The following is a 13,687-nucleotide window of genomic DNA, read 5'->3' as shown; positions in this document are numbered from 1 at the left end:
AAAACATTGCTGGGGGCATTAGTAGCTTTATCAGTGGAATATAATCTTTAAAGAGCACAAAATATATTATAATATTGTTTCATTTATGGAAGTGTAATTGCTATATTAGTTCTACTCTATTTTGTAATAGGTACTAATATAATATTTTTACATGATAAAAAAGATACATATACAGATTCAAGGAAGGATAAAAATTGTTTAAATCATTACTATCTCTTCAGGATACAATTATTGAAAAATAGTGATCAATCCTTTAACATTAGTTTTAATACATTTCCGCAGCTTCGTTTGATAAAGCGAACTTTAGTAATCATTTTATAAAACAACAAATCATTAACCCATTTGCATCCAAGCGCGGATTAATCCACGCGCTACGACTGTCTCCTATCACCAAGCGAGGATTATTCCGCAATCGGACGACTGTCTTCTATCACCAGGCGCGGATTATTACGCGCGCTGCGACTGCTTTTTATTTCAGTTGCTAAGTATTCTTCAGATGTGAGAGTTCACGTTTGACCCGTTTGTCAGCATCTCGTCTATATCAGTTTATTGTATTGACCATTTTAAAGAATTCCACGAAAAAATAATATGATTTAATTTCTTATTTCTTATCTTTTTTTAAATAAATAATTTTTTCTTTTTTCTTCTGTTATAAAGAATGTAAGATGCGATGTTTATGTCACGTAAAATAAAAAAGGGGTAGCTCGGACGAAGAGAAAAAAAATAAAATGTAAAAATAGTACAAAAGAGAATTTATTTCTTAAACTTTGAGTTTAGACTGACTGCGATGACTGTTCTTTTTTTCTTTATCACCCTTTAATATCCCTACTACGCTGCAAGCATACGTGATTATTGCCACACACCCTTTCTTCTAGAATATTCGGTGGAAGGACTTTTGGAATATCGATAATTCATTAGGCACTTCGGCGATATACATTGTCGCCAAGACCGTCACATCTTTATTTCCATCATCGGTCCATCGGATTTGAAAGGTGTCGGTTATGACATTTGCGAAGTAACATTGTCTACCAATCGTTTTGAACAGTAAATTTTCTATAAACTCCATGAAGAATTCGGATGTCATTTATTGCACCTACGATCGAGCGCGTGCGGTGATAGGGACCAGTCCTCTATAGTAGGCTCTAAATCTACATTCTTTGCTCATAAAGACCCGTTGAACAAGTCTTCACGCAACGCACAAAGCAAAATAAAACAACATATCAAATGATATGTTGAATACAATGTGAATACAATGTGAATACAATGAATACAAACAGTGTGAATACAATGTTCAATATTGACACGGTTTATTGATTTTATCTTTATCTGAATAAATTTTAAGAATTCGCAGTAGTCAGTCGCATAAAGTGGTTACAAAGAAAACAGAAAAGTGCAAAGAGAAAGTACAAGGAAGTGATGCAACGAAAAAGAAAAGGCTTCGATTTATAACGATCTATGATTGTTCAGAGTGTTTAGAAATCAATAATTTTTAGTGTATAACATCGTAAAGTGCTATAGTAAGTGACTACACAACATAAATAGTGATAATTAGTACGATAAATCTACCAGAGTGTTTAGATAACGAAGCACGAAGAGTTGAAACTACTATCTGTAGTATCAAATCCAATTCAGTATTTCCATATCAGCCTCCGAGTAAGACAGTACATCTCGCAATGAATAATCAGACCAATATTTCAGAGAACAAAGCGATTAATTTTGGTGCCGGACCAGGCAAACTTCCGGAACAGGTACCGCTGAAATTATTACATATTTTAATCGAGCCTATTATTTTTAATCTTCTAATTTTACTTTTCTTTCATTTTTTAAAATGAAGGCATTATGTAAATATTAGTTCATAGACAATAGGAAAAGATGAGTTATAGAAATAGAAATATGATTTACGAAAGATGAAGATATTTCTCTTTTTTCTTTTATTTCTATAGACTCGTATGTATTAATTAACGTTTACATAAATATTATAATCTTCAATATCATTCACGTAATATTTCTTGTCAAACTGTTTTTGAAATGCTTTTTTCAATTAGGATTATTTTTATTTGCATGTACTCATTCGTGTAAGATATTACAAGCAATTTGGTAATACTTTTATATAAATATTATATATATTATACGACATATTATTTCGTTGGATTAGAATTAATCAAATTTATTTCTTCAGTTATCATGCACGTTTAATATCATCAATATCAATGATAATAAATCTTAAATTAATCTATACATGTCAGCATAAGGTATTTTTTCCTCTCAAGATTAATTGTTTCATTTATATTCTTGTCTCTCTTTATCATGAATAAATTACACTGTGTAACGGTATGTTTCTTTTGCAGGTATTAAAACAAGTACAACAAGAATTGCTCGCCTATGGTAATACTCAAATCAGTATTTTGGAATTGAGTCATAGATCAACTGAGTTTAAAAGCGTTATTGAAAATGCACAAGCAACGTTGCGTGAAATACTGTAAGTTGTTATGAAAATATAAGAAATATAATTTTCTTCTGAACAATGGCTCTTGTTAATCAGTCTCGAGTAATATTAGAAAGCATCTATGAGTAACTTCTAGCATTGATACATGTTTCTAAACCAAATAACGAATGGTTTAAATTTTACAGACACGTACCTGATAATTATAAAATTCTGTTTATGCAAGGGGGTGGAACAGGTATATTTGCCGCTATTCCTTTAAATATGATGGCAACTGATACCGCAGACTACTTAGTAACTGGTAAATTTTTAAGCATTGTTCTGTGCTATAAAATATACAACCTACCAATACCAACAATAGATATAATAATCACTATCCAAAAATAAAGATAGATAGTTTCTTGTATTTTAAAGTAAATTCAATTTTCGAGGCACGTGGTCGGCCAAAGCGGCAAAAGAAGCGGCCAAGTATGGCAAAGTGAATATGGTCTTGCCACAAACAACGAAATACACGGAAGTTCCTGACCCATCTACTTGGAACCTGGATCCCAATGCGTCTTATGTTTACTATTGTGCAAACGAAACAATTCACGGTAACCAAATAATAATACAAAAAATCAAGACAATAGCCTCAACATGATAATCAGAAAGTATCTCATTATTTAAGGAATCGAGTTTAATTATATCCCTGAAACGAACGGAGTACCACTGGTCGTTGATATGTCATCGAATATACTTACAAGACCCTTCGACGTTTCGAAAGTACGTAATATTTATCCTGATAAATATTGAGTATAACAAGGAGTAGATCAATTATCATAATACCGATTAATTAATTATAATATATCTTTCAGTTTGCTGTAATATTTGCTGGCGCACAGAAAAACATCGGTCCGGCTGGTGTGACTCTCGTGATAGTGAAAGATGATGTTCTCGGTCATGCTTCGAAGTTCTGTCCAATAATGTTCGATTTTACTGTTATAGCAGCTGATAACTCTATACACAATACACCACCGGTATTTCAGTAAGTATTCCTATAATAATGAATTTTGTATATAAATAAGAAAATATATTAAATTTTTATTGCCAATATATATTGATTTTTAGAATATACGTAGTTGGGCTAGTTTTCCAATGGATCAAAGAACACGGCGGTGTTGAGGGGATGGAAAAACTGGCAATTGCAAAGAGTCAAAAGATATACGACATGATCAACAAATCAAATGGTTTCTATTCATGTCCAGTTAAATCCGATGTAAGGAGTAGAATGAATGTGCCATTTAGGATAGGCAAAAACGATGAACAATTAGAAAAAGAGTTTCTATCCGGTGCAAGTGCACGGGGAATGCTTCAATTGAAAGGTCACAGGTCAGTACAAGTAGAAAATAAAACTTGTATATATAATATATATATGTTAAAAATTATACGAACTATGTTTCACACACACACACACACATATATTGTTGTTTTATTATCTTTTAAATTAAACCTAATAATATTTAATTACAGATTAGTAGGTGGAATTCGAGCATCTATGTATAATGCTGTTACTGTGGAGGAAGTAGAAGCATTAGCAAAATATATGATGTGGTTCTATGAAAAATATAATAAAAATTAGGAAATTAAAATATATTTACTGGAAACATTATTTTTTTAAGAATAACTTGTATGTATGTATAAGATATATAGAATATCATGACAAGATCTGTCAACTTTTCGTATATCTTATAAAATTTGTATGTCAGTAAAAAATATATCTAATATAAAAACTTTCATTATCTTCCTAAATATTGCGTAATATTATGTAATATTTCGTGCTTAAAATATATTTTTACCTTTTTCTACATTTTGCAATGTTCAATTTTAAAATTATTGTTTTAATAAAACATTAACATTATGATATCAATGGCCTTTTACATGTACAACTTTCTTTATCTTGAGATACCTTCTTTGCAAATATTAGATCTAGCTCCCTTTCTAGATTAAAATTAGTTCTACGACATCCATCAACCACAGCTTTAGCCCACTGTAATTAATATTTTTTATAGAATTGATTAATATTTACCTTAAATGAGTCTTTCATTACCTTAAAGTATTCTCTTACTCTATCTTCTGACCAACCAACTGGTATAGCTTTTTGCAGATCTCTTAAATTATACAATTTATCTGCTAGCTTTATCAATTTAGCTTTGTGACTGCATTTAGGGGCATTCTCTATTTGTAATCTTTTACGTTCTAATTTTGGTAAGCTTTTATCATCAGTTAGTTCCTTAACAATTTTACAAACTTCTGTACCAAATTGAGTTTCTATCTCTTCAAATGTAGTATCAGTATCTTCTACAGTATCATGTAAAAGAGCTGCTATAATTACAACAGGATCATGAATACTGCCTTCTTGTACCAAAATATTTGCTACTCCTAAAAAATATTTTCACAGCGTGTTATAATTTAAAATTATGATTATGTACTTGTTTTGTTTGATATTTGTTTTATAAAACAAACTTGTTTTTAAAAATTTACAAACCTATTGGGTGATTTATATATGGTGTTTCGTTTTCATCCTTTCTCCTCTGATCCTTGTGTTTTATTGCTGCAAAATTGGCACATTTGATTACTATTGATAATAATTCTGCATTAGTCAATTCTCTGGAACATAATTTGCAAGATCCGACTACAGTCAATGGATCGTGATTGACACATGGTACAGAAATATCATTCTCCATGTTTAATCTGTTGCGTTATGGCACAATTTTCCACCTCGTGTCTTATAATTAAATTTAAAAGAATTATTGATAATATTGGATATTATAACGACAGAGAGAAAGCTTAATGCTATGAATAAATTTTTCCGAATAAATAATTTTTTAAGAATTATAAAAATTATAAAAGATATAACTGTTATAAAATATACTTTTTTATTTAATAATACTACTCTATAACGAGAAAAGGTTATAAATATATAAAAATAATTCTCTTTACTACACGTACTTTAGAAATTATTTTGATTGCATCAATTAATGTTATTTAATTTTAAAACTTGCCAATAGAGGAGCTATAGATATCTAACAAGCGTACAAAACATAACCTAAACATTGTGAGTTGTGTTTGTTACTTAAGAGCGTAATTTATTTCTGAAAATGTCACTCAAAAGAAAATTAACACAAGATGACTTACGTAAAGCTATGAGTGAACACAAAAAGAAAATAGGAGCGGTTAAAAAAATTGAATCGCCGCTGGCAAAATATCCTTTTTATTGCGGTTTTATATATTTATATATTAATATAAAGTTTTTTCTATATAGTTCGTTTTGCATTATATTGTTTTAATTTTTGTTTTATAACAACAAAATTTCGTTAATATTCTATATATTTAAGAGTAATAAAAGTTAAGTATATTTTGCATAAAATTATCATTCCAAAAAATAACATTTTAGAGACTAAAATATTTTTGAAGAATCCTTAACCATGGTAAACACATATACAGATGCAGGACAACTTATGTGTATTTTATGCAAAACCATAGTACGCAGCGAGGCAGTTTGGCCAGTACATTTAAACTCCAAGACTCATAAGGAAAATATCATATTAGCAAAGAAAACAAAACTAGAAACAAATCCTACAAAAGTTCAAACGTTTAAGAGGCCTACATCTCCTTTACAAGAATCATCAACAAATAAGAAAATAAAGGGTATATTAAAAAATTCTACACAGTCAGCACAAGTTCTGTCAAGTTTACCATCAGATTTCTTTGATAATCCTAAACAAGTCAATTGCACTATACCACCAAGTACTCCTATAATAACACAACAATCTGAGAATGATAAAGAACCTGTACATGAAAAAGATTTGAAAAATGTAGAAGTAGAGGAGGAAAAAGAAAAAGAGAGAAGCAAAGATACAAATCAACCACCTCTTCCAGAAGGATTTTTTGATGATCCAGTTTTAGATGCTAAAGTAAGATCATTGTATAAGAATTTTCTGTAGTAATATAATGTTAGGTCGAATTTATGTGGGGATTTTTAGGTGCGTAACGTAGAATATAAAAATCCTATAGAAGAGGAATGGGAGAAGTTCCAGAAAGAAATTAAAGAGGAAGCGGCACAGTCTGCGCAAATTATTGCAGATGACCAAGAAGAAGCAACAACAGAAAGACAATTAGATGAAATAGAGGAACAAATAAGACATTGGTCTAGGTAATATAAATCACAGTGAATTTAATTGATTCAATATAGATCATAATGAATAAACAAAGTATTATTTTGCTAGGGTAATGGATCTTGTAAAACGTAAGGAACAGGTGCAGGCTACTGACAGAAAACAAAAAAATACAGATGAAGATGTATCCAGCGAAGACGAAGTCGATTTCGATGAATTCCTCGATTGGAGGGCCAAAAATTCTTATAAATGAAATTTCTAATTAATGTACAGTATTTATAACTTTGTAAATATTTATATGGGTAATTTCAAAAGTACTTTTGTAGGTACAGAAAGTAATATCCAGAAAATTGTATTAATTAAATAATTTTTTAAATTCATATAAAATTCTGGACATTGTTTGTATAAAAGAAAAAAAAAAAAATAGAAAAGAACAGAAAGAATAGAAAAATGTTTGTCACTCCTGTTTGAGGAAGAAAACGAGTGTGTGAAATTTGTACAGTGTATTAAGATTTTATTAAAACGAATTCAAAGAGTCAGAATATAATTAAGTTTCAAATACAATTGTTATAGATTATTAATTTATCCGTTACAAGCTATAATATGAAATGTATAATATAAAGGTTACAAGGTAGGCTAAGCCGCTAGTAAAATAGTGTGAGTAGTATATTGCCAAAAATTTAACAATATCCACTTTCGTTACATACCAGACATTATAAAATATTGAAAATCGAAAAATGAGAGACTCGCATACTCGTTTTTTACCCGCACCCATCCACGCGCAGTAGCTAGGAATTTCTACAATATGTACCTAATCGCTAATTAAAAGTTTCCCGCGTGAGTTTCATCTAACATCTGAAAAGTTACGTCTCTGTAAGATTCCACTTTGCTATCTAGAAATTCTGCATTTTAAATACTCTTAGTGTTTTACAACGTAGCATGTAATCGTGTAGAGCTTAATTTTTATTTTTACATGATTTTACTTCTTTTTTTTCTTTTTGTAATCGAGAAGCGAGACCTACATTTTACGACTATATCGTGTTTGTGTATCTGTATACCATATGTATATAAATATCTCGAGACGAGTATATAATAATTCTTTCTTTTTCTTTTTTTTTTTTTTACGTTATTTACTCTAAATCGAATCACAACATTTCTTCATCGCGAACCGTCCAACGATCATAGTAATCGAACATTAAGAGACGGATCATTGAATTTAAGCACAAAATGCGATCAGACGAAACTTCTAAGCTTATCCTTAATATATGTAATTCTACAGAAGCTCAAACGTGTATACACGCTACGTAGTCCCTTAAAAGCAGGCGGTGCTGATGATTACATTAATTCGTTACAATAATATTACTAATGTTCAGAAGAAATGAATACTGGACCTTAACGATATTCATTGAACGGTCGTTTATAATACAATCAGATAAATTGTATTGGATACGAAAGGGTTACGCAGGCAAGGCTGTGTAACAAGAAATTTTTACAAAATCACGAAAGTCTCGGCTGAAAGATCGTTTCCTAAGGACGTTTTATATATTTATTACATATGCATGTATATTGTATTTCGACAAAGCACTGACGAAGATAGTTCCTCGCGGACAGACGATCTTTCATTTCGACCTTTTCATCTCTGATCAATTTGATTCGGATTCAGTATCGACAAAGGTATTGTCTAATTTTTTGATTTAGGGATGTTCCATCGTTGTCAGTAAGAATTGTCGGTTTCTTGTGTTTCTTGTTGCGTCTTCCGGTTTATCTAAGTGTTTCGTTAGTTTCTATTGAACGTGACGAACGCGGAAGAAAATAGCGTCGTCGATCGAGTTATCCACAAAGATATCAAAAGTGGTCACTGGTTGAACTTTATAAGGTGATTTACTTGAATAGTAATGAGTACATATACAAGTACTTATGTAGTTGATATCGTCACAGAGAGTTCGTTTGGGCATGAAAAACCGATTTTTTCGGAACAACATAGTCCCACGAGAACGAGAAGTAATCCAAACACTTCCCCATATTTGGATTACAGTATCGTTCTTCATGTATCTATAAACTGTGACAGTTCAGGGAACAACAGTTTGCCTTGATCTCTCGGACGATCCTATTATTAAAAATCGATTCAGGATCACAAGAGGATTCTTAAGCGATCTTCTTTACAAGAAGTACGGACTTGCTGTCCCATGATCGATGGTACTGGACAATTTACCGAACGATTCCTGTTTCTCTTCCTCTGTATCCTTAAGTTTGATGTCCCTGATTCGAAGTTCCTTATATAGTCGTTTCACGAATCTATATAACATTGAAAGGTATGTTTCTCAAAGGAACGAAGATTTCTTGTTGGAATAGATCGAAACGATCGACTGTGATAAATGAATTGAGACGAATCAACGATTTGATTGATCGTTAGGTATTCGGAAGGAGAATACGAAGGAAGAAGAGAATTTAACGAGAAAAGAAGGGGATAAGACGTTAATTAGTCGTAAGTTTCCATATCTTGGATCGTTATCGACGATTATACGAGAAACAGAGTAAAATTGTTTACTCTTCCTATGTAGGAAACGTTTCTCTGGATCGGAGGGCGCGATGAAGAGCGGAATATTCCATCGTTTTATGATACAAGAGATTTTATAAAAGTGAGCGAGTGTCTTTGTGTGACAAAGACGAGGCACACTGCTTGTCTCTTCGTTAATTTTCCTTTGTTTTGTTTTCGTTATCATAAAAGCGGAGGGAAACTAACGACTCGAGAAAAGCATCTTAATCGATACTGCTCTAAATCGCGTTAATTATTATACTAGAGATATCCTTACAAGCGAACGATTACTTTCCACAGAGCTGTATTGTAAATCAAAGATTGTTTCAATGGACATTTCGTCGCGATATATCGAGTCTCGGTTACTTAATTAGATATGGAACACTGGAGGGTACGTTCTATCCGAAAACTGAAACCTTCCCCGAATTTCGTTTGCGGATCAGATCGATCCCTCCTCGTTATCCTCTTAAATCCTTATCTAATAAACATTTGCTCGTCTCTCTTGTTCACAAAACGCAGCTGCATTCTTTCTTATTTTGTCTGCTTTTTTTACATATTTTTTCTCATATTTTTTTCTCATATTTTTATCATTTTTTTTTAAATTTTGTTTTTTAAACTTTTACATTCCATTCTAAATCCTCCACGAATATCACATACGCTCGTTAATTCAATTATCGCTTAAATCGCGCAATCTCGGTTACCATTATCGATGATCGTTAAATGATCGATTTAAGATAGCGTTAATCGTTAAAAAGACATCCCTAAATTTAGTTGATACTTTACGACGAGGGTGCTATACAAATTGATCGTTATGTGTGCAGAAGACAAGAGTACATTTTAGGTGCGGGGTCGATAATAACTAAGCGAGTCGAGCTTACACGATATTATATAATATCTATGAATTATCTTCTGTAAATGTTAAGAATAATGATAATCATAATAATTAACAATAATATAACAATGACGATAGCAAGAAGAATGTTAGCTATACGTTGCACATAGATCACAGAGTGGATACAGTCGCTAGGCGTTCAAAAAATTAATCTACAAATAGTGCAAATAGTGCCAAGCCTAGTATTATATATGTATATATAATTTTCTTCTTCTTTTATATTGGTATATATATATATAGATTTATATATATTTATTCATTTATTTAATTAATCTCATCTGTTTTTTATATGTAAATATGTACTATGTACGCGAGAGCGCAGGCACTAAATTGTTGAGATACAATCGTACCGGACTATCGATGATCCTCATTACTTACTCGGGAAGAAAAAAAGATGATTTCAATGTGTGTATGTGTGTAGATATATCGATATAGCGTGTCTGTACGTGTATAAAGTATCATCGTGAATCGACGCTAACTTTCGATAATGAGGTTTGGTGCAATTAATAATAAACTAATACAGTCGTATAAACGCATACAATTTGTGTTTGGTCGTGTTCTATCTAAGGTGAAGCCTCTCGAGGTGCTTTCGTCCATTCTATTCTTTTTCAATTTCTTTGTTCTTATAGTAAACTTACTAACAGTTGACGCGAAAAAATTAATCCTTTCAAATTTTTTAACACGTGAACCGTTCTTTTACTATCATTTTTGACGAATGTTCTTTCTCGAGCAACGAATAGAGCTTGTCTCACGAGGCAGGCGGCTATAGAGTGGATCGAGTAAGACACGTTCTCAAAGTTCAGAAGCATGTGAAAGTAAATCTTATGGAGCGCTCGATAAGAAGCGATAAGGGATAAGGATAAGTCGGACGAACAATCGATCGTGGGTGAACGGGTGTAACGCCTACGAATCTCACGGCGATGAGAAACGACCGTGCCGAGCTTACGTGTAACCCCCATGTATATAATACGTACATGTAAGTACCGTTATCTTCGTTTCCTGTTACGCGTAACGAACATGATCGCGCACGATTTCTTGTTAATCCTTACTTTAAACATGTTTATCAAGAAACAGATAGATTTCTGCTCGATGGTGTGCTTAAATATCACGCGGCTTAATTGGTTCGCTACGCTATGTATATAAGAAAGTATGCGTAGCGTTACCCCCACGATGTCGGTTCAAACACTTTTCGTCTGGTCCCATTCGTGTTGGCTTCTCGAAAAGAAAAACCAGAAAAGATTGCTATCTTTCTTCTGGTATGAACGATCGGTACTTCGTCAGTCGATATCTTGTGTTGAGAATACGTAATTCACAGAAAGGATCCGCCAGGAAGTCTTCCACAGGCGATCCTCTTGTCATCGATAATAATCTCGCGTTTCCCGCAGCAGACACCTCCTCGATTCCTTCGTACAATAATAACACGTATCGATTTTGTATCAGACCAGCTGACGATTTGAAATACCTACATACGATAAAGCGCAGCTACTACGACACCGGAGTTCCATCTTTTAGCTCTAGTTAAGATTTCGATTACTCGAGGAACTATCCGTTGTGGATCGTAAAACGTAGAGTTAATGTGTGTGTGTGTGTGTATGTGAGTGTGCATATGCCATAAGGTCATATTTCACGTTGAAAAAATCGAGTACTTTTTATGCTGGTGTAATATTAAAAATACACAATACAATAGGATAGTAGAGATAAAAGACAGAACGCGATGGATACGAAGATTATCTCTCACGGACGAGCCGATCTGTATCGACTTTGGCTGATTGTTGTTTTGAGATCGTCGATGGATCGCCTTTTTTTTAGCGTTCGTCTAAAACGATAGTTGGCGTTTACAACTTTGTTAGAAAGATCGACCAACGTGTCGAGTGTTACTAGATTCGACAGTGTCGTTTATAAAATACGAATTCGTTTCTATCGGCTAGAGAGTGTTTAGCTTGAAAGCGATGAATCTTTTTAGCATAAGTGACCATATTAATGGCGAAACGTACGTTTTCGTTTGGTCCAAACATCGAAAAACATCGCAAATCGACGTAAAGCTCCGTATTTCCTGGACGAGTGACGTGGAAACACGAGATTTCCATCGTCTTTGCTATGTTCCGCCTTCAGATTTTGTTGACCCGTCTGTAACGCGAACCAATAGCAAACGAATAGACCGAAAACGAGGAAGCTTCGTCTCACGAATAGAATCACGAATCGCGAGGCTAAGCTTCCCTCTTTACTCGTAGAAAAGAATTATGTTCCTTCCCTAAATTTCCTGCCTTCTTTCTTAAATGCAACAAAATCTAAACGACCTATGAGAATTTATTTGCGAGAATTTGCTCGCGGTACTTCAAACGTGACTCGATAAGATCCTTGATAAGATTCTACGGCAAATTCGACGCGATTATCCGCGTTTCTTTATGCAAAATGTTTCGAACGTTGAACCCTTCTTAACGGTACCATAAGTTACGTTTGTCTAGCTTTATCAAAATCGCAAATACAAACTCGATCATTCTCAAACCGAAATTAAACAATGATTATCTCGCAATTAGTAAAAATCACAATATCGTTTCCCACATTCTCTGAATTTCTCAAATTATATATAACTTTGATATTACCTTTGAACTTTGTTTCATGATCGATAATAACAACGAATGTCTAGTATGCAAACGCACGTTAATAAACAATTTTACAATTTTGTACCAAAGCAGCAGACGTAAGACGCAAACGAGCGAATCTTATTCGTGTCGAATAAAAAAGAGGAAATAGAAAATAGATTTTAGACATGTGAATAGGATAACAGTTTTGTACGTTCTGAAAAAGAGATTGCTTAAGTCGCTTCGAAGACGATCTTTTCCTTGCGGGCGACCTCGCGATCGTCGTTGGAAGGAAAATGGCGTGGCAACGATGATCGTGAGGGCTGTGCTGCCGTTCTCCAGCGGATCTACGTCTTGGCATCGAGAATTTCTACGGTGACGTTTTCCAATACGGTTTCCGTCATGTTGCTCGGTTGATTCGGTGGGGACTTATTCGATTTTGTCGAGACGGCCGACGCGTTTCCACTGCTGCTGCGACTTCCACGTCGTGATCCTGTTCGTGAACCTGGTGACAGAGATTTTCTTGCTAAAGTATCGCGTGCTTTGTCGCGACCGCATGCCTCTGACATGACACGAAAAGCTGGAATAAAATTGAAAGCATGAAGAACCGCGTTCGTTTCGTTGCGATCATGAAAGAGTTACAGTGGCGGTCGAATATTGCGCATAGAAATTCTATTCGACAGGTTCCTTCCTGAGTGTGAAAAATTAAAACGAAAATCGAAGTTGTATAATACTATTTCGCCATTTTAGAAGAAGGATTTCATTTATAATTTTGTTTGACTTTATAAATTATTTATATTTCATAGACTAATTCTATAATGTTACATATCTGTGTATGTTTTTTAAAATTTTATTTTATTCATTTATTATTATCACATCGTAGTTTATTCACCCTCAAATGCTATTTCGGGTGAAAGTTGATCGCAGCACATCCTTTTTTCAATGTTCATTAATAGAGTTAAATAATCGGTACTAAATGCTGCATACAATGTTAAAATATCAAACTTAAGGCTTTTTAACTGTAACTTCGTTTCTAACGTTTATTGTTTTCTTCCAATGAATATTTGCGCTTCCAACCGC

The 13,687-nt window shown here is 33.2% G+C and overlaps 4 protein-coding genes across 8 annotated transcripts in view; 2 read left to right on the top strand and 2 right to left on the bottom strand.

Moving 5' to 3' along the window:
• The first annotated feature begins 6 nt into the window (after positions 1-6).
• On the top strand, positions 7-4,231 carry LOC126914712 (probable phosphoserine aminotransferase). Its single transcript, XM_050719061.1, has 9 exons — positions 7-130; positions 1,343-1,748; positions 2,349-2,479; positions 2,632-2,744; positions 2,875-3,036; positions 3,111-3,205; positions 3,298-3,467; positions 3,551-3,811; positions 3,953-4,231. The coding sequence occupies exons 2-9, from the start codon at positions 1,674-1,676 to the stop codon at positions 4,059-4,061; spliced, it is 1,116 nt and encodes a 371-aa protein (XP_050575018.1). The 5' UTR covers positions 7-130; positions 1,343-1,673; the 3' UTR covers positions 4,062-4,231.
• LOC126914750 (guanosine-3',5'-bis(diphosphate) 3'-pyrophosphohydrolase MESH1) lies at positions 3,885-5,176 on the bottom strand. The gene is made up of 3 exons (XM_050719150.1): positions 4,968-5,176; positions 4,530-4,861; positions 3,885-4,469 (listed from the first exon to the last, which is right to left on the bottom strand). Exons 1-3 carry the CDS (start codon positions 5,164-5,166, stop codon positions 4,338-4,340), a joined length of 663 nt encoding a protein of 220 aa, XP_050575107.1. The 5' UTR covers positions 5,167-5,176; the 3' UTR covers positions 3,885-4,337.
• A 404-nt stretch (positions 5,177-5,580) lies between these two features.
• Positions 5,581-6,949, top strand: LOC126914811 (zinc finger protein 830). Its single transcript, XM_050719236.1, has 4 exons — positions 5,581-5,684; positions 5,919-6,396; positions 6,466-6,635; positions 6,709-6,949. The coding sequence occupies exons 1-4, from the start codon at positions 5,581-5,583 to the stop codon at positions 6,848-6,850; spliced, it is 894 nt and encodes a 297-aa protein (XP_050575193.1). The 3' UTR covers positions 6,851-6,949.
• Positions 6,950-7,620: 671 nt separating this feature from the next.
• The window catches only part of LOC126914722 (uncharacterized), a 47,056-nt gene continuing 40,989 nt past the window's right edge, over positions 7,621-13,687 (bottom strand). For 3 of the 5 annotated variants that reach the window (XM_050719090.1, XM_050719091.1, XM_050719092.1), the window contains one exon: positions 13,002-13,112. Coding sequence is in view for 2 of the 5 variants with exons in the window: in XM_050719088.1 (XP_050575045.1) it covers positions 12,955-13,112 (158 nt within the window). In the remaining 3 variants the exon portion in view is untranslated. Of the gene's footprint in view, positions 13,113-13,687 lie in introns of all 5 variants that reach the window. The other 2 variants (XM_050719088.1, XM_050719089.1) reach the window with 1 other exon arrangement.

Source organism: Bombus affinis, chromosome 3 (assembly GCF_024516045.1).
Source record: "Bombus affinis isolate iyBomAffi1 chromosome 3, iyBomAffi1.2, whole genome shotgun sequence".
Taxonomy (NCBI): domain Eukaryota; kingdom Metazoa; phylum Arthropoda; class Insecta; order Hymenoptera; family Apidae; genus Bombus; species Bombus affinis.
The sequence above is the reverse complement of the archived record's forward strand: the minus strand, read 5'-3'. Positions and strand labels throughout refer to the sequence as shown.